The 20,136-nt window shown below is 33.9% G+C and overlaps 1 protein-coding gene across 1 annotated transcript in view; it reads left to right on the top strand.

The window, feature by feature from the left end:
* The window catches only part of LOC109095337 (mediator of RNA polymerase II transcription subunit 27), a 50,820-nt gene that overhangs the window by 21,895 nt on the left and 8,789 nt on the right, over positions 1 to 20,136 (top strand). Inside the window, exons 4-5 of the mRNA XM_042761802.1 lie at positions 6,169 to 6,262; positions 17,411 to 17,518. Coding sequence (XP_042617736.1) covers positions 6,169 to 6,262; positions 17,411 to 17,518 — 202 coding nt within the window. The remainder of the gene's footprint in view (positions 1 to 6,168; positions 6,263 to 17,410; positions 17,519 to 20,136) is intronic.

Raw genomic sequence — 20,136 nt, 5'->3', positions numbered from 1 at the left:
TTTGATCACTTTGTATCATCCATCTATCATACTGAGAGACCAATGTTACCCCGTTACATCACGATGAACAAAGTACACGCATCTCCTTTTTTGTGCTCCCCTGACACTGACTTCCTGCCATCCTCAGGGGTGTCTAAACACTCCCTTTCTTCCACACAAATCATTAATTAAGCAGTTGGCATGTAATCCACTGAAAATGTTTCATCATCTGGATGATAATCTGATGCATTAACATTCAAATCACATTACACTGGATCCTTAAACTGTGCTGCAGAACCTACATGTCCATGGAGCATTCATTAACTTTGCAATTAGATTACAAAGTTGATAGAAAAAAGAAAAACAACATTTGCGTCTTCCTTGCAGAATCTCATGGTGTAATCATTCGCATCCTTAAACAGCTCTGACTAGTATCTTCAGATCAACAAAAGCCCAACCCTGATGGATTTTTGTACAGTAAATATTTTTCAGTGTAAATTAGTGCAAAATGACTTTTTTTTTTTTTTTTTTTTTTATGGGAACATTAAAGGGATAGTTCACCCAAAAATACTGTCATTATTTATGCATTGACATTTTTCAAAATATCTTTTCTTTTTTCCACAGAAGACCGAATGTCATACAGGTTTGGAACAACATAAGTGTGAGAATGAAGACAGGATTTTTTTTTTTTGGTTGAACTATCCCTAAAATTTATGATGAAGAACGATGTTATGCATCCCATCCAGCCCTGAGAGTTTTGTGCCTAGCTTGTTCGGTTAGTACAGTTCTGTTACCTGGAGTTAGATGTAAACTACACCATCAGGTTCTAAAGTGAAGCATTCAGAATTAGCCAACCATTAGCTATTCTAATGGAATAAATCTTTGCTTTTAACAAATATTTTGTTATATTATGATAGATGTTGTACCAGTGCATTGATTGATTTAGTAATTCATTTTAATGTATTTGTTTTTTTTATTGATTTATTGATTGATTTAGTGAAAAAAAAAAATTATAATTTATTTATTGAGTGATCTTAAAGTGTTTTTCCTCGCAATCAGCCAATCAGCATTGTAATATAATTTCCCTGCGGCTCTACAGAAATTTTAAATGCATGTCATTTACAGCTCAGGTGACTGGTTCAAAAAGTTCTGTGGTCCAAGAACAGCAAAGAAAGCAAATCACTACTTTTCCTAAAGGCTAGCTTGACTGCCATTTGAATACTTTTAATTGAGTTGCTAGTAGCTTCCTCAACAGTGCCTGAGACATTACACCTGGTCAAGTAAGTAAATTGAACTGAATGGTGAGTTTCTACTGAATATTTTATTCCGAAATGAAGCCATCACTGGCAAAATGGCCCATGGTGCCTTGCTGATTGACAGTGTTTCAGCCTGCTCAAGGTCAGAGGATACAGCCACATCCTCTTCCATTGGATTTCTTGACCTTTCTTGGTCTCATCTGATGCAGTGGTATAACTGGGCAGATGGGTAGTAGACAATTAAAAACCTGTTCAGAGAGGTGGCCTGGGGCAGGGCCAGAGGGAGGGACTTTAATAAGGACCTTTAAACACTGTGGTTTCAAGGCAGCCAAGCACCAAATGTGAGTAAATATTGGCTTTGGTGAGTAAATAAAATGCCGGTTTGGCAGGAACTATGAGGAACTGCAACATTACATAGTTTAGGTTGAATTTTTTTGGTCGGTATTTTACTGTTAGACGTTTATCTCGAATACCAACAAGATTTATTTACTTTTTGTATGTATAGTGTTGAGTGAAATATTTGTGACATTAAGCCACCAAAACAAAATATACGTGGAATAAAGTCACAGTATGTTTTGATGTTTGCTTTTTAACAGGTACAATTTCACTGTCATAAATATATATATATATATATATATAATATATATATATATATATATATATTAAATATTTTTTTGATATATATATATTTTTTTTTTTTTTTTTTTTTTAAATAAAGTAAAAAAGTAAAATACAGTTTTCACATTGTCCGTTTTCACCATAGGGAGATGTAATTTTGGGTCCTGCTTTTGACTGATTTTATACATTATTGATTAAATCCTGCAACACAAAATCTATGCAGGCAGGTATTGACTTTACAGAGCGAAGACACAGTGATTTAATGAGTGTACAGTTGTTGATGTGCAAGTAATGCTCGATATGTTAATCTAAGCCTCGCTGTGCCTAAAATCCATTATGAGACTCATGCTCTGCTTGGCTTGAGAAAACAATCAGAGCCACAGAAGAAGGAAAAAAAAAAACTTTTCTGTGAGTCCAGTGATGATGAGTTAGTTTGCATAGAGATTAGGTAGGTTTCACTCTAGAGATTATGAGTTATGAAGATATTAAAACATGTCTTGTCTTGTAACGTGCTGACACCCCTCTGTGGTGCCAGTGGAGATGTAATTGCTAACCCTATTTGGTTATCTCCCAGACATACAATTGCCAATAAACCACCTATGCCAGGAATAAAATAATTGCTTGGCTGCAGTGTCTGTGATTGGCTGGAAGAGTAGGTTTTGGTTCATGTGAGGTAGTATGCAATATCGCATGCTTTCCTTATGACATTCCTTATGAATTAAAATTATTTTATTTTAAGCCTTTTTAAATGGATTTTAAGATGTTTGCTGTTCAATTGTCTTTATATTTAGCTATCTGCTCAATAAATAACTCTACGAGTGCTTTTTAGTCACTTTTACTATTGTTAATACTGAGGGGACCTTTTAAACTAAAAACTATTTGAACTATTTGCAAACTTTTGAAAAGTTTTTGAAAGCGGTACTGTTATTATCTCAGTGTAAATTATAAAAATTTGAACTTGTGAAAACGGTTAAATCATTCATTTGCGTGTTACATGTTCGTGTAGTGTTTCTTTACAAAGTGACATTGCCACAATGTAAAAAATAAATCTGTAGTTTTTACAAAATAATTTTGGCAGCTGTGGTTGCCAGAATAATTTTGTAAAAAATACAGTAAACTGTTAAAACATTTACAAACAATTTAAAATGATTAAAATTTTAGAGTATAAAACTAATTTACCAACAAGAAAATTTGAGTGTTAACTAGTCAATTTGCACACTGCTACTAAAATCTGTTTTGTATCTTTAAGATAAACTGACATCGACCATAATAATGCAGGTGGTAAAAGAGACAGCAATATGAAGAATAAGTTCATCACAAGAAGCTTTTCCACATGCTGAAGTATATACTAATATATAGAAGGCATGCAGAGTCATTTATGCAAACACTGAACACCATCATGGTAACACACATTACACTTCAATATTGCCATAAACATTAATTAAACAACAGAAGATGTAACACAAAACCCACATGTACATAACTGATAACAAACATGACAAAACTATTAAGAAACATGATTATTTAAACAAAATACTTTCAAATGTGGAGTGTAATGCAGGGAATTTTTTTACTGTAAATTAAATATATTGATTTGTTCTTTTTTACTTCTAAAAATTATATAATTAACAGCTTTTTACTGTAAAATTACATTAAATGTCTGGTGAGAGCTTTTTTTTTTATAGTTTTTCCCTGTATATAGTATGGGAAATTACTTTTAACCTATTAGCATTTTTTATAATATTGATAATATAATATTTTACAGTTAAAATTGCACTCATTTTTTTTTTTACAGTGCAACTACTGGCCTGGTTACAGTTAAAAATACCATCATTTATAACCTTTAAAGCTTTTATAACCTTTTTGGATCCTGCAAGTTCTGATTACCTGAGACAAAAAACAATCTAAAGTTTTTGGATCCTGCAAGTTCTGATTACCTGTGTTATCAATGGAGGGACAGAAACCTCCCAGGTTTCATTAAAAATATCTTAAATTGTATTTCGAAGACAAACTACAGTCTTATGGGTTTGGAATGACATGAGGGTAAGTAATGACAGAGGTTTTATTTCAGGGTAAGGTACTAAGTTCAATGCATATTTTTTCCCCCACAGTATTTGTGCGTCAGACATGCATGATACAGGAAGTCATTGGAATTGTTGTGGTGAGCTGTGCTTATGGTTTACAAAGTGATCAGATGTATTTCACCTGGTGGACTATGAAACGGTCCAAAAAGTCCTATTAAATTATATTGAAGGACCCCAGCCATATCGGGACTAGAATATCTTACAGACAGAATTGGGCTAATGGGAAACCACCTAGCAACTATCCAGAACACCCTAGCAACTGCATAAAATTGGTCTAATGATTCCCAAACTCCTTGTATAAAGATTTTACTAAGCATATGCCGAGCTGGTGATAAACTCTGGCAATGTTCTCGCCTATTTAATATGCTGTTATTTAATTTAAGCTAGTAAATGAGCAACCTTTGTTCAGGCACGAGGGAAATTGCAAACAAACAGAGAGGTATGTTGAACAATTTCTCTTTGTTTTTGATCTTCCCTTCTGGGAAAGAAAATGCTGTTGCAGGAAAATCGCAGAGAACTTTCAACGTGATGAGGTAACTTAATCTTTGTCGATTCCTCCAGCTGCACTGCGCTTGCAGATGTGCGTATACACAAGCACATGCGTGACCTCGTTTGCACCTGTCCATGGGTTACCTGGGTTCTCCACAACCACCGTTAAGAAATATTATCTCCATAGTTGGTCCAATAACTTTCAAATGACTTTTAAGTAAATCCCTATGCCAGCCGCCCACATCGGTTCTTTAATGAATTATTTTCCTCGTCTGTGTGCAGGGCCAGTCCCTCAAGTCTATTGATAGCTGATGGCAACAGAGATTTTCATTAAACCCTTATTAGCATTGACCCTACAATACATGTTGGTCGACTCTTCTTGGGGACTGTTCTGCTTACTCCAGGGATGGCTGAAGGCTTTGGCACTTTCAGTCCAATTTATTGATGTCTAACGAGGCTGTTGAGCATCCCTGGCAGGGTTTTAAGAATTCTTTTTCTGAAGCACTGAAGGTTATGTCAGTTGTCGAGCAGTGGAGCCTCTTGTTGATGGTAGATGCAAATTGATGCCTTATGGAGCTTATACAGTATTTGTTGTTGCTTCTGATGTTTATTTCATTCTTTTATGGTATTTTGTGCTGAGAAAAGATGGTGTGATTTGTGTGTCTACATCAGTGTTGTTTTTAAATTATATAAAAATATATTAAATACATATATATTTTTGGTAATTTAAGTAAAGATTAAATAAAATGTAAATATTGAATAAAAAATGACAACTTAAAAAACGTAAACAAAAATGTTGAAATGTTGCATTGAGTACTTACTAAAATAAAATTTCCATAGTAATAAAATTACTAACACTGAAATATTAAAATAATATAAAATAATAATAAATAATAAAGCAAGTAAATAATAATAATAACATTTTACATATAATGATATAATGAAATAGAATTAAAAATTAAAAATTGTATTTTTATTTTACTTTTTAACATTTTTATAACAGAAAACCATGATGTTGATGTTTATAATATCTGAATAACCTTATGCCTCAAAGTCACATTTTGCAGATTATATACATTTGCAATTAATATACATTTTATGACAATGTATAATTTATCAAGCAGTTGAGATATTCTAAACCGTAAATGTCGTCCTACGTGAGTACAGTATACTGTATGTATACTGATAAAGTTGGACATATTTTCACATCTAAATTTATATAAAGAGATGGGCAATAATATAGTTACATTTTAAACAAAATAAAAGTCAAGCAATTAAGATTTGCTATATTGTATATATCACTAATGTGAGTGTACTGTATGTATGCGGATAAAGTTGGATATAATATATATCCATCTTTATAAATGACTAAAACCTCAACTAAAATAGAAATGAAAACTGAAAATATAAAAAAAAGCTAATTCAAAACATTAATAAATACTATAATGGTATATGAATAACACCCAAATAACACTGGTAAAATATTCAAATGTTAAAAGTGAATTTAAATAAAAGATATTCGTTCAGTATGTTGATTCGTAGTTACATGCTGACACAAACCACCTCAACTGGTTAGTCTCCATCAGTATGTGTTGTATCTAAACTGAAGAAACAATTAGTTTGTTCAACACCAAGAGCTTAATGTAAAAAACCATTGATTTGGTATTGACTGTGTGACCATGACCTGAGGGCCTTTTGACTTGCACTTGAAGTGAAAGATCTGCAACTTTTTCTCGTTCCAGATATGTTGACGATGTCATATCCAGAATCGGACGAATGTTTCCAGATATGTCAATCGAACTTTTCCGGCCAAACGGGACATCCGCAGTTCTCTTGGTGAGATGCTTTGTGCTACACACGCCAATTCAAGAGGTTTTTGTTTATATTGTGATGATTTGTATCTTTACAGTGTGAAATGACAAGTTTTATATTCGAAATGGATTTTATTGGTTGTTTTACAAACATTTATGGGAGCACAATTTGACTGGCTTGTGATTAACTCAGTAAAGACAGAATAAAAAATATAGGCATATTTTTGTAGTGAAGTAAGCTTCCATCAAATGCTAAATGTTTCAATTTCCAGCAGCATTAATGAAGCAGGACAGCAAGAGAGTGCCACCTTGTAGAAGCTTTTTCCTGAATAATGGTGTATAAGAGTTAATGGTGAAGGAGAGCTGGATGCCCTTGTACTCGGGGAGCAATCTCTCTGTTGACTGCTCTGTCAGTCTCCTTGTGAGTTGTCCCTGAGAACATCCCAGAGGGGCCGGGATTGTTGACTCTTTGAGGACTTCACACCACACTTTCAAAGTTTTGGAGGGTGCATGCATGATAACTGAAGTAAAGACAGCCAGAAGAGAGAGGCCGTCTATTACAGATGAACTCTCCCTGAATGATTTACAGCAATCCTTTTAGCTGCATTAGGATTAAATTGTTGTGATCGGAGCTTTTCCTCACCAACATCAATTAGATATTTTGAGTTTGTTTGTTTATGCTAGTTATTAGTTGCATGTGATGTTAAGGTAAAGTTGACTCTTGTGAGGCTGTGTTATGGTGCTAAAATTGTATATTGGGAATTTACTTTTTTATTTTTTTTATTATTTCCTGTCTTCCACATTCATTTATATGGTGCATAAGGCCCATTCTGGAAGTTTGCTTGTTAGAAGACGAGACATTGCACACCACTTTAGCAAGGCACTTAACCCTGATGATCTGTTGAGATTGACTGACTTGGCTTCCCAGAGACCCTAAGGCTGTATGTTAAAAATCTAATATTGAAATTTAAATATAATTCTGTATACCAGAGAATGTTAATATGTGAAAGTATTATTGGCAAGCAGATGTGAGATTTCTCATGGAGGACGTTTAAAGCATGCCATGTTGAAATTTTGTTTATAGTCACTCCTCACGATATTAGGAGCAGTCATTAAGTATTAACCTGATACTTAAATAATAAATGTTTTTTAAGCTTTTAAAAGCTCCTTTTGGTCTCTCAGACCCCAAACAAAACATTCAGTTAATGCCAGGTTTAGTTTGTTATATTCATGGTGACGATGCATATAGTAAAAGCAGCAAAAACTAATTCCAGCCACAAGTGTCATGCTCATCCAAACTTAAGCCAAATGAATTTTGTAGGCAATAAAAATTAAATAAAACAAAAAATCTGATATTAAAATATAAATATTATTTTAAAACTATGTTTTTAAAGTATTAATAAATATTAAAGTATTAAAAATAATAAATAAGTTAAATAAGTATCATGTTAGTTTAGGTTAGTTTAGGTTAGTTAGCCAATAGTCAAAAAATAGTCAAAAAAATAATGTAGTCATTCATATGAAATCATGAAATAAATAAAGCATAAAAAGAAATGAAAAAAATGGTGTTTTTGGATGCATTTGTCAATGTTAATGTCATTTTAGAAACCAGAATATATTGGCAATATATATTTTTTATTAATTATTAATAAATATTAAAGTATAAAAAATACATTAAAGTTAATATTGTATGTACAAAAACTATTTATCTTATATGGTGTGGGAGTAATCACATCATTTCTATTTGCTCTTGTCATCATCTGTGTGTCGTTTACAAGTGTTTTTCCTTCTCCTTTAGTCATGTCTCATTTTCAAATAGAGCCCCACGTGAGCCAGGCTTGACTTGGTGCCTCCTCAGTAATATAAATAAATAAATTAGGTGTATGACACCCCTGATTGCAACATAAGTTGTCACAATGGGTCATCTGGATATTTTTGTCATTGGATATTTTTCTTGTCTCCTGGTAATGTTTTTCCCTTCTACCTAGATGATGTTTTGTAGCCTTTTTGGACTGAATTATCACATTCTGAGATGATGTCAGTCGGGTCATTCACACCACACACCATCCCCCTTACCTTTGAGACTTCCTCTGACACTTCTCTGTTGCCGTCATGCCTTTTGGCAACACGGACTGAGAGGAAAGAGAGACTGAGGGATCTTGGCAGCGGTGCCAGGAAGACTACAAATGCCCCTTCCACAGCAGTGGGAGTTCAGTGGTTTACACCCACAGGGCATGCACTTCCAGATGGCCCAGTTGGCAGGCCGGAGTGATCTGTCACCGTGGGGGCTAAATCGCTGCCAGGCCCTTCTCCGGACATGCTTTTCTACGGTGCTCAACAAAGTGTTCAGCGAAAAAAAAAAAAAAAAAAAATAATAATAATTCCTCGGTGTGACAGTTTGTGCATGTGTAAATAATGATAAGGATTTCTGAGTTAGAGAGGATTTGAATTTTTTTTTCTTCTAACAGGAAGTTGGCACTTTTGTCATTTAATTGCTTTTTTTTTCTCTTTAGAATTCTTTGTCTCTTTAAAAGCCAATTATTTTTATTATTTATATTTAATTGCATTGAACGTCAGAAAAAAATGGTTATTTTATTTTTTATTGTTTTATTTAATTTTGCATTAAATCTTAAAATCTTAATATCTTTATCTTATTTTTTAATTTATCTAAAATCGTTTTTTTTTTTTTTTTTTTTTTTTAACTTATTTTACTTTCCTTTGCATTGAATGCCAGATCCGAAAGTCTTTTTTTTTTCATATTTCATTTTATTTGAACTTATTTTGCTTTCCTTTGCATTGAACATTGAGCATTGAGATCTAAAAGTCTTACTTTTATTTTATTTTTGATTATTTATTGTATTTTTTGTTAATTACATTACATCACATCCAAGCTTTTTATTAGGTTTTTTTTTATTTTTAGGATTGCAACCCACTAGTTGAGAACAACTAAAGCTATGTTTTCATCACCCTGTTTTTATGTGCATTTTGAAGAAACGAGTTTTGGAAAAAAAATCTCTTAATTCGCAAAAGTTTTAACGTTCACTTGAGGTGATTTTTGACTTGTGCGAAACAGGGTTAATGTGAATAATGGGAGATGGAAACACATTTGCCAAATAAATTCCTCCATGCGCATCAAAAAAAGTCACGTGGCATCTAAATAACCAGTGACCGATCTCATTGCACAGCATCTGAAATATTGTTATGGTCATTCTGAAATGCATGAGCACAGTCTATCATCAAATAATTTCTGTATAATTTCCTCCCTGAATTGTCTTACACAACTGTGTTTATCGTATATGAAAATTATTATTTTCAGTGTCGTCTTTTACTTTTCTTAGTGATATTTAGTGCCAGTTTATCAGGAATTGACAATTTTGTTCTCTTTGATCCGTTGGATGGAAATGGTGCATGCTCATTCGCAAATGTTTTATGCAATATTCCAATTTTGCATATACGTTTTAATTAGCAAATTTGGATGGAAACCCGGCTTATATTAGAGGTGAACTTATTGTTAGTTTGTTTTCCTGTCCCTTTCCTGTACCAGTAATTGAAACGGAGGGTTTAAAACATCACAATGTGGTACACATCTGCCATCTATAACAAGAGGCAATCAAGCTTTCTCTGCAGCAGTGCTGCATCTCTTTAAAATCAGTTTGTAAACAGGAACGGCTGTGCAGAGTGAGATGGCATTAATTGGGGCACAGGACGGCTCTCTGTGGGCAGATTCTGCCTAACAGCCTTGCCCGACCATAATTAGGGGATGTTAATTAACATGGAAAATGCACCTTTCTTAGTCCCTCTGTTTTCCTTGGCCCTATAATTCCGTTAGCTTAACCTCGTACCCGCTTATTAACTGTCTGACAGTTATTAACTATATGCAGAAGCATGGCGAACAATATCCTTTTTTTTTTTTTTTTTCTCAGAGCAGTGGAGAGAGGTGCATTTTAGATCATAAAACCGATTTTTAAATGTGCTGCCACAAACTGGCGCTTGTCACTCCTGCAGCGGTCTGGATCAAAGTGAGTTACGAACGTGAAAAATCCCACAGGGTTCTGCCTGAGTTACAGATGTTAAGTGATTATGGAAATGAACATGTGTATAGGCAGTTGCACAGAAATGCTTTTAACTGGCTTCAGTAGAATATATAGTGTTTTTTTAACCCTGTGAACTGATGGTTGTCTTTTTTTTTTTTTTTTTTTTAAGCTGTAGATTCCAGAAAGATCTCTCATGTCACACACATTTCCACTTCTGATTCACTGTGTTTGTGTTTACCTCTCTTCTACACGTATTTTATTTCTTGTCTCTCTGGAATCTTGGTTCTGATTGGTCAGTCACAGCAATTTGCAGTCAAAGTTGTTGTTTTTTTTACATTTTTAGAATTTTTTAATGTACTATTTTTGACAGCTAAACTGCATAATTGATCAATATACTGTACCACTAAAAGGTTTGGGGTCAGTAAGAATTTTTTATTTTTTTTTAACTAAGTGAATAGTTTTATTTAGTAGGTTAAATTAAATGGATAGAAGATGACAGTATAAACATTTGTAATGTTGGAAAATAATGTTAAAAAATCCATTTTCAAATATTTTTTAACTTTCTATTAGTCAAAGAATCCTGAAACAAATGAAATGAAAACTGTTTTCAACATTGATAATAATGAGAAATGTTTTTTGAGCAGCAAATCAGCATATCAGAATGATTTCTTAAGGATCATGTGACGAAGTCTGGAGTAATGATGCTGAAAATTCAGCTATGCCATCAGGAATAAATTACATTTTAAAATATATTCAAATGATCAAATAAATGCAACTTTGGTGAGCATAATAGACTATTAAAAACATTTAAAAGTCTTACCAACCAAAGGTTTAAATTGAAGTGTAATAAAATTGTATAGAATTAGAATTTTAATTTATTTTATAAACCATCTGAAGTGGAATATTATAAAGCCAGATTGTCATTATTGCAAAAAAGGTCAGGGTGATACAGCGCTGATCGATAGTAAATTCTCTAATTTATTTTTTACCTTTTTTACCTATTATTATTATCTTTGACCACTTTTGTTGAGAGTAGTTTAGAGAAAGGACAGAAAATTATGCAAAACATGTAAATGTTCATGAGAGTCAGATGCAAACCTGAGCAATCCATAGCTCAATGTGTGCTAGCTGCTAGTCCATGTGACTCTCTCTGGCTACTTCCCTTCTTTCCCATGCTTTCTCTTTCCACCTTGACTGAATCATTGTGGACTAGTTGTGTCTGGTTAGTCAGCTCAAAGGTTCACACTGGATCAGAGTCAAACAATTTTTTATTAATTCAATTTTAAAGTGACCTTGTTCTGCTATTGAGCTACAATAATCATATTTTTCCTGCCTCAAGGTCACTGCCAAGGCAGTCAAAACCTTGGGGGCGGATGGGTGTGCGGCAGCATTCTGAGTGCGGAATATTGACAGTATTCCGGAACGACCGCTTGAGTGTGGATTGTGCTGATGAGGACAGAAGTGGCGTGAGGTGGAGAGGTCAGAGTGGTGGAAGAGGCTATTGGAAAACACCCCTCTTTGCACTCAGGGCCGTTATGGTGTGTCAGCTTGTTTCTCGCATTGCTTTATGGTACAGTAAGCTGCGCTGAAAGCTAATGAGGTGGACACTCTCAGAGACCTCAGCAGTAGCATTCAGATTTCTAGGATTGTCAAAATAGTGCAATTTGTGCACCTCAAAATCTGTCAAACTGACATTTTTTCCCTAAAAACAGCTCCCCCTTGTGCTATTTAGAGTGCAGCGACAACCCTGTTAGGTATAAGATGAGATGCCACCTCTACACCTGCCATTAACATGTGATTTCAGTGATCGGAGCACAGTTGTATCGCATATGATAACATTAATTCTGACCACATTTATCTATATTAAAGAGTCATTATCGGAGTTGTTAACTTTCCATCATGCTCAATTTGTGGTGCAGCTTCTTCTCTTTTTCTTTTTTTCAGCCCTCGCAATGGGGAAAAAGGCAACATGCGATTCTCTCTTGGGATCTGGTCATCCGTTTTAATGAACAATATCCCATGAGTATTCCACTGGACTACACTTGGAATCTCTCATTTATCTCTCTAAAACCTCCCTCACGTCTCTGTCCTGGTCTATATTTGCAGGACCGCTTTAAAACTGTTTTTGCTGCTTTTCTTCACTTTTAATCCCTTATAGGGTTTTATAGGGGTGTGTGTGTGTGTGTGTGTGTGTGTGTGTGTGTGTGTGTGTGTGTGTGTGTGTGTGTGTGTGTGTTAAAAATATATTAAAAAATACTCTATAAATACACATACATTCATTTTAATATATGCACTTTTTTTTAATTGTGTAAAATTCTTTAAATGACAGAAACATTTTAGTTAGCATTTCCAAATAATATTTTATTTTCATTTTCATTTTAGTTATTATTATTATTATTATTATTAATCTATCACTCTAAGGTGTTTCTCACATTTTATTTTATTCTAGAACTCATTTATGTATGCATGTATGTTTATAAAGATTGGGGGGGGGGGGGGTTGGGGGGTGGCATTCTCATTTTATTTTTTTTATTTTTTTTTACATTAATTTATTTTCCCAGTAAAGTAGAATATCCAGTTACTGTCTGATACAAAACGCATGCTAATGTCTGCTGTAAAAGGGGTCTTATGTCCCCCAGTTCTACCAAAGTGAATGCAGTCGTGTTTTAGAAATGAGCTGAAAAGCATACAGTAGGACAGTTCGGCTGAACATGAAACTTATTTTAGTCTCAAGCAGCTTGAATGAGGATCCATTTTTCTCAAAGGAAAAGATCATGGGGAGCAGGACGCTTGGCCGTGTTCTCGCCTGGCTTCTTTCCTTCCTTGTTCGCAGCTGATTTGAGATCTCACTTGTTGCTTAGAAACTGTTTCTTTTTTGTCCAATCTCACAGTTTTTGCCACTTTCCCCTCCCTCTCCGTGGCCCACTCTCACTCCAAATAAAAAATACCATCTGCCACCATTGCGATCCAGTCGGTCAGGGATGCACTTAAGATCAGCTAATGAACCTTTCCAGGATGCCCTAACGTGTACCACACTCGAAGTCAACTTCTTTTCTTTCTAGTATTTGTTTGTCTGGCCCTAGGCCAGAAACTTACTTTTCCAATAGCTTATAGCTGAAAAGCGTGAATTGCAGCGAGAGATTTGGCATTTTTTGTTTTCTGTATTTCATGAGAAATTGTTTGAGTCACACAGGCGAGCTACTATTTGCAAATTCTCCTGTGCTGTAAAGTTCAGATTCGATTAGTGCAAGGTACGGCTTTTTGAGGTTGTTTTTCTTTTAATACGTCTTGCGTCAGTGATTCACACATCAGTGGTGTGTTTTAGGAAGCTGGGATATATTAACCTCGCTGTAGAAGTGCGGTTCGGTTGGAGGCCTTTGATCAACTCCTGAAATCCTGCTTTGAGGGATCATGGTTTTTTGGGGAGAGCGATGGAGATCAGCTGTGCTTCTCTGTGCAAAACAAAATAGTTTTATTATAAATTACAATTTTAAGTTGGGCGCAAAAAAAAAAATCTGAATTTAACAGATACAAAAATCCAGTAAGCAGAGACATGTACTTTTGTGTAAAGGTTTCTTTGTCCTCAGCATTTGTTTGATATTATCTGACATGATCTGATTCACAGAAAATGTATAGAATCGTATATTAAATGTGACCCTGGACCACAAAACCAGTCTTATGTCACTGGGGTATATTTTTAGCAAAAAAACATTTTATGGGTCAAAATTATCAATTTTTTTTTAATGCCAAAAATCATTAGGATATTAAGTAAAGATCATGTTCCATGAAGATTTTGTAAATTTCCTACCGTAAATATATGAAAACGTAATTTTTGATTAGTAATGTGCATTACTAAGAATTCATTTGGACAACTTTAAAGGCGATTTTCTATATATATATATTATATTTATATATTTATAAATCTCAATTTCAAAAAATTGACACTTGAGACTGGTTTTGTGGTCCAGGGTCCCAAATAATAAGCGGTGTAAAATGAAAACAATAGCTGCATATGTTGTTTTTGAATGTGTGGTGTCTTTTGTTCAGAGCCTCTATAAATCTGTTTCTTTTAGAAATCATTTTTGTGGTGAAACAAGACAAAAAGAAAAACATACTTGGCATGTGGGGGGAAAAAAATGAGTGTGAAGTTCTGTGCCTCCACCGGCTGGTGATCAGAGGTTTTATTGCTGCAGAACTCAGCAGGACTCTCATGAACCATCTCAGGGACCATCATGTTTTTTTTTTTTCCTGAAAATATTTATAATTAGCTAAAACTTTTTTCTAGATCTTATATTATATTATTTAAATTTTATTTTAGTAACTCTAAAAGAATTATAATGTTTCCAAATGCTATTTTTTATTTTATTTATTTTTATTATTATTATTATTATTTTTATTTTTTTATTTTTTTTGATTTGCTGTTTTAGTGTGGTTGCACAGTAAATATACTTAATATAGGATATATACTGTATGCTTGTTTTTCTTTAAATACTAGCTTTCTTGCCTAAATACACATTTATAAGGCAGCCGTTATAGGTGAACAAAAATAACTGCTTTCATCTTTGGGCATCAAAGTTGCCTTTCTAGCAAGAAAACTAATATTTCAATTTACATTTGGGAGAACTATGACTTTAAAGGCTGTCAGGGGTAATGGATTCAGGCTGTGAGTGCTGGTGTCGGCTCCCAGCGCCAAGCGGCTCCGGGCAGAGGCCAGGCGTTCAGCTTCTCTGACAGACATGAATTTAATAAGCAAACCTTAAAGTGAGAAAAACATGTGTTGTGAGTATGAACGGGTCTGAATGGGTATTTCTGCTGGATCTTGACATGATTGATCATGTCTGCAGAGTTTCTTTTTACCCCACTGTTGAGTTTTGAAGGTTTTGTGTGTGTGAACTTGTCAGTGTATCATATGCTAGATATCTGTAGACTCTTGTTTGCTTGATGTTGGGTAAATGAAGGAACCTTGGTGGTCTTAAAGGGATATTTTACTAAAAATTATTTCACTTGCTCATGTTATTCCAAACCTTTATGTCTTCCTTTCTTTAGTCGAGCAAGAATTTTTTTTCTGTATTCCCAGTATTTTACTCTTTCTTTATCTAAAAAAAAAAAAAAAAAAAAAAATCTGAGTGCTTTTATTTTCTCTATATCTTTAGTTCAAAACTAACAGAATAGGCCAAAGAACTATCATAGTATCACCTCAATTATTTGCACTAATTCAGCTTGTACCATGCTAACTGTACATGTCTTTGTATTTATCTCAAGACATTTTCCCCTCAAATGCTCTGAAGTGTAGAATAAAGTGTTTTGCTTAGAAACAATAAATGAATATGTAGTAGAAAATGAAATGCCATAGTATACTTCATAGTACCATAGTATTACCATACCATCATAATATGATGTTGACTTGCCACTATGTTTTAAACTGTTATTATAACCAAAACTATTAAAAAAAAATTGTTAGTTGAAATAAAGCTGACGTAATATAAAATATTAATATTTGATGAATAACTTTAAACACTCGGCATCTAACTGAAATAAAATAATATCAAAATATTGGTTTCTTCTGATTCTGATGACTTTCTTTTTATGTCCAACTGTGTCACTCGGGTGTTATTTTAGCTGACCTTTATCATGCTGGTCGCTGTTGTCCATCTTTTTTTAAGACCACCTGAGCGTGTTCCCCTTCACAGTCAGTGGTGGGGTCAAATCTAGCGGCTTCTGAAAACCTCAGAGGGACCACAAAAAGGACCGTCACCAACCTGCCAGCATTCAGACCTGGCCCAAGCTTACCCAGCATCCCTTACTGTGCCTGATACATAAATTATTCAGCAAGTGGGGCTCAGCCGAAACCCATTGCTGTTTTGTTCACGGGACGGTGTTGATGTTTGAACAGCTTTGGCAAATATCGAGGGGTTGGTTTAGAGATCCTCACCCCTCTTCCTGTCCATGTTGTACTGTATCTTTCGTGTGTGTAGCGTGAAACCGAAGTGAATGTGAGGATTTAAGAATATTGTGCTGGGATTTCCTCCTCTGCCTCAGATTAAACCCATTTTAAGCCAAAAGACTCAAGCGGAACCCTTCCTGACAGCAGATGGTTTCAGGCTGAAGTGTGAACTTTCTTTGGCATGGAAAAACGTAATTCTCGGAAGAAATGAGTTTTGCGCTGTATGTTTTAGTAATTGAGAAAAATTGGTCAAACCAGCTGTTTTTGATTCGCAATTCAACTGTAAAATAACAATATTTTGGTTGAATAAATATTAATTACGGGCACTTTTGTGTCCCAAATGTAAATTTTTATTAAATTAAACAAACTTTTTTACATTTTGTTTTTAAAGGTCATATTAAAACTTTTTACCATGACTATCATTTATTTTTGCAAAGTTTGTGTATTTTATGCATAGATTTTTGCATATTTTATGCATATTTTCAATCTTAAAATATTTAAATCATCATAAAAATGCTACTGCATTTTTAGCATTTATATCAATAACAAAGTATAAAAATAAAGTATTTACTGTAAAATGTAATTTAAATATTTATCAAACGTGTGTGTGTGTGTATATATATATATATATATATATATATATATATATATACACACACACATACGTTTGTTAAATATTTAAATATTTAATATTTATATATATATATATATATATATATATATATATATATATATATATATATATATATATATATATATATGTATGTATATGTATATGTATATATATTTTTCTTATTTTATTTTATATTTCTTAAAATCTTATTTTATTTTAAATTCGTAATCTGTAATTTTGTCAAATAATGCGAAAATGTGAAAATATTATTTAATTGTGTGTATTAATTTACATAAAATCTAGCTATGCACTTTCCTAAGCAAGAGAAATGAGGTGGTAATTTTATTTAAAATGTCATTTCCACCACAGAATATTATCAGACACAACACAACAAAATTAATAATTTAAGAAAAATGCTTCAGAAAATTAGAAGAAAGTCACAAAAATGTTATTTTAAGGAAGGCTTCTTTTTTATGTGTGTGTGAATGCAAGAGGGCAAAAAGTGGCCATAGTTGAAGAAATGCTCAAATACCATCCGTTTCATCCACTCAACCTATCTTCTGTTGTCTTTTTTCTTTCCAGGTCACCCTGGGGAAGGTTTTGAAAGCCATTGTGGTCATGAGGAGCCTTTTTATTGACCGCACGATTGTCAGAGGTTATCATGAGAATATATACTCGGAGGACGGAAAGGTAAAACATTTCATTTCATTACATGTTCAAGTCTAGTTTAAAACTCATCTTCGGCCATTTTATTTATTTTTTCTTCAAGTTCAACCTTAAAAATTAGCTTGAGTACTTCTGGCTTAGGTAAGGATGTGAAATCCCTATTGATAAAATTTTAGCTATTGATAAAAGTCTCAGCGCAGCTGTTCAATAATTCACATGATGTGTTTGGCTCTCTCTTGAACATGAAAAGCATGTACGTATGCGATACCCTCTATCCTCACGTCCCCTGTATCAGGTTGAGCAGCGTCCTCTCATTCATTCTGAAGTGATCTGTACAGCTCTGTGAAAGCTGCACCGTTTGAACACTCTTTGGTGACACTAATATGAGGTGGCCATCAAAGCTGCGGAGATGCTTGATCACAGTTAATTATGGCAGTGATTGTGAATCTTCTGAACCGCTTGCCAGGCCGGTGCTTTGTGCTGTGTGCCGCTGGGCCTCTGCATCCGAACGTGTGTGGTGAGCAATTGCATATTAACCTCCGCAGCTTCATGAAAAAGCTCAAACTGACAGTCACAGCAATGTGCGCACCATGAAATCAGTATTGCTCTCATTATGGCGGTAAAAAACAGATTAGTTAATTGCTGAATGAAGATGAGGGAAATGTTTGGAATGAAGTACCTGCATGCTGTGAACTGTATGCTTTCCAGTTTACACTGTATTCTGACTGTTTTTGTAAAAATAAAGTTTTTTTCCGTAACATTACAAACAGAAGAGTATAGTGTGTCAAATTGTTGTCAATTAGTGTTTTATCTGACGTATTATGGTTATTTTGTTTTAATTATAGCAATTGAAAATAAACATTAATGATAAATGTAAAAATAATAAATACAAATTATTTTCTGATAAAGTTTTGTTGGTAATGATTAAGTAATGAGTCAAAAATAAATCAAAGCTGATATTTTATACTAATGATACATATTACTGATTAATTAATGGAGGGGTTTGCATATAAATATATGCTCATCTTTAATTCAATTCAGTTCAAGTTTATTTGTATAGTGCTTTTTATGATACAAATCGTTGCAAAGCAACTTTACAGAAAATTAAGTTTCTACAATATTTAGTAGTAGCTTATCAGTGGTGACTGTCAGTTTATGTACATATGGCAGAAATGTACGGAAAAATCAATTAAAGACATAATCAAACAGACGATGAACACTATTAACAGCAATTATTATATGATGCAATCAAACGTATAGCAAAATTTTGTAGTTCTGTATGTTGTTTCAGGGTTGGCATCATCTGAGGTCCTTTGAGGGGTTGGCATCATCTCTTCTCAGGTGTTCTGGATTCAGACTGAAGCTTGTGTAAAGCAAAACAGAGAAACAAATAGAGACATAATTAGCATAGCTGCCGTTCCAACCAAGTAAAATTAATTTGTTTAACCCAAGCTAAAGAGTAATAATGCACATTTGATCAGATATAACTGCAGTACAAGATTATGCATTATTTGAATGCTTAGCCAAAGAGATTTGTTTTTAATCTAGTTTTGAACAGAGAGAGTGTTTTTGATCCCCGAACATGATCAGGGAAGCTATTCCAGAGTTTGGGAGCCAAATGCGAAAATGCTCTACCTCCTTTAGTGGACTTTGCTATCCTAGGAACTACCAAAAGTCCAGAGTTTTGTGACCTTAGGGAGCGTGATTGATTGAAGCGTGGTAGAAGACTAGTAAGGTACACAGGAGTTAAACCATTAAGGGCCCTATAGGTAAGTAATAATATTTTGTAACTTATACAGAACTTAATAGGTAGTCAGTACAGAGACTGTAGAATTGGGGTAATATGATCATATTTTCTTGACCTGGTAAGGACTCTAGCCGCTGCATTTTGGACTACCTGTAGCTTGTTTATTGAGGATGCAGGACAACCACCTAGCAGTCTATTACAATAGTCCAGTCTAGAGGTCATGAATGCATGAACTAGCTTTTCTGCATCAGAAACAGGTAACATGTTTCGTAGCTTGGCAACGTTTCTAAGATGGAAGAATGCTGTTTTTGTAACATGGGAAATATGATTTTCAAAAGACAAGTTGCTGTCTAATGTAACACCCAGATTTTTTACTGTAGAGGAAGTAACAGTTCATCCGTCTAATTGCAAATTGTAATCTACGAGATTCTGTGTATTGGTTTTCTTATCCGAATGTAATAGGAGATAATTATTGGTCATCCAATCTTTTACATTTTTAACACAATCTGTTAGCTTAGATAATTTAGAAGTTTCATCCGGTCTCGTTGAGATACATAGTTGAGTATCATCAGCATAACAGTGGAAACTAATCCCGTATTTTCTAATAATATTACCAAGGGGCAACATGTATATTGAAAATAGCAGAGGACCTAGGACAGATCCTTGTGGCACTCCATATTTTACTGGTGATAAATGAGATGACTCCCCATATAAATAAACAAAGTGGTAGTGATCGGACAGGTAGGATCTAAACCATTTTAAAGCCTGCCCTTGAATACCTATAATATCTTTAGGAAAGAAACTCAACCTTTCAAAAACAAGTTAAATGTAATTAATTAAAGATATTGTGGTTGAATAAATATTTTCTACAGGCACCTTTGGGTTAATTTTTATT

This window comes from Cyprinus carpio, chromosome A8 (genome assembly GCF_018340385.1).
Source record: "Cyprinus carpio isolate SPL01 chromosome A8, ASM1834038v1, whole genome shotgun sequence".
In the NCBI taxonomy this organism is placed as follows: Eukaryota; Metazoa; Chordata; class Actinopteri; order Cypriniformes; family Cyprinidae; genus Cyprinus; species Cyprinus carpio.
This window is presented reverse-complemented; position numbering and strand designations above follow the sequence as displayed.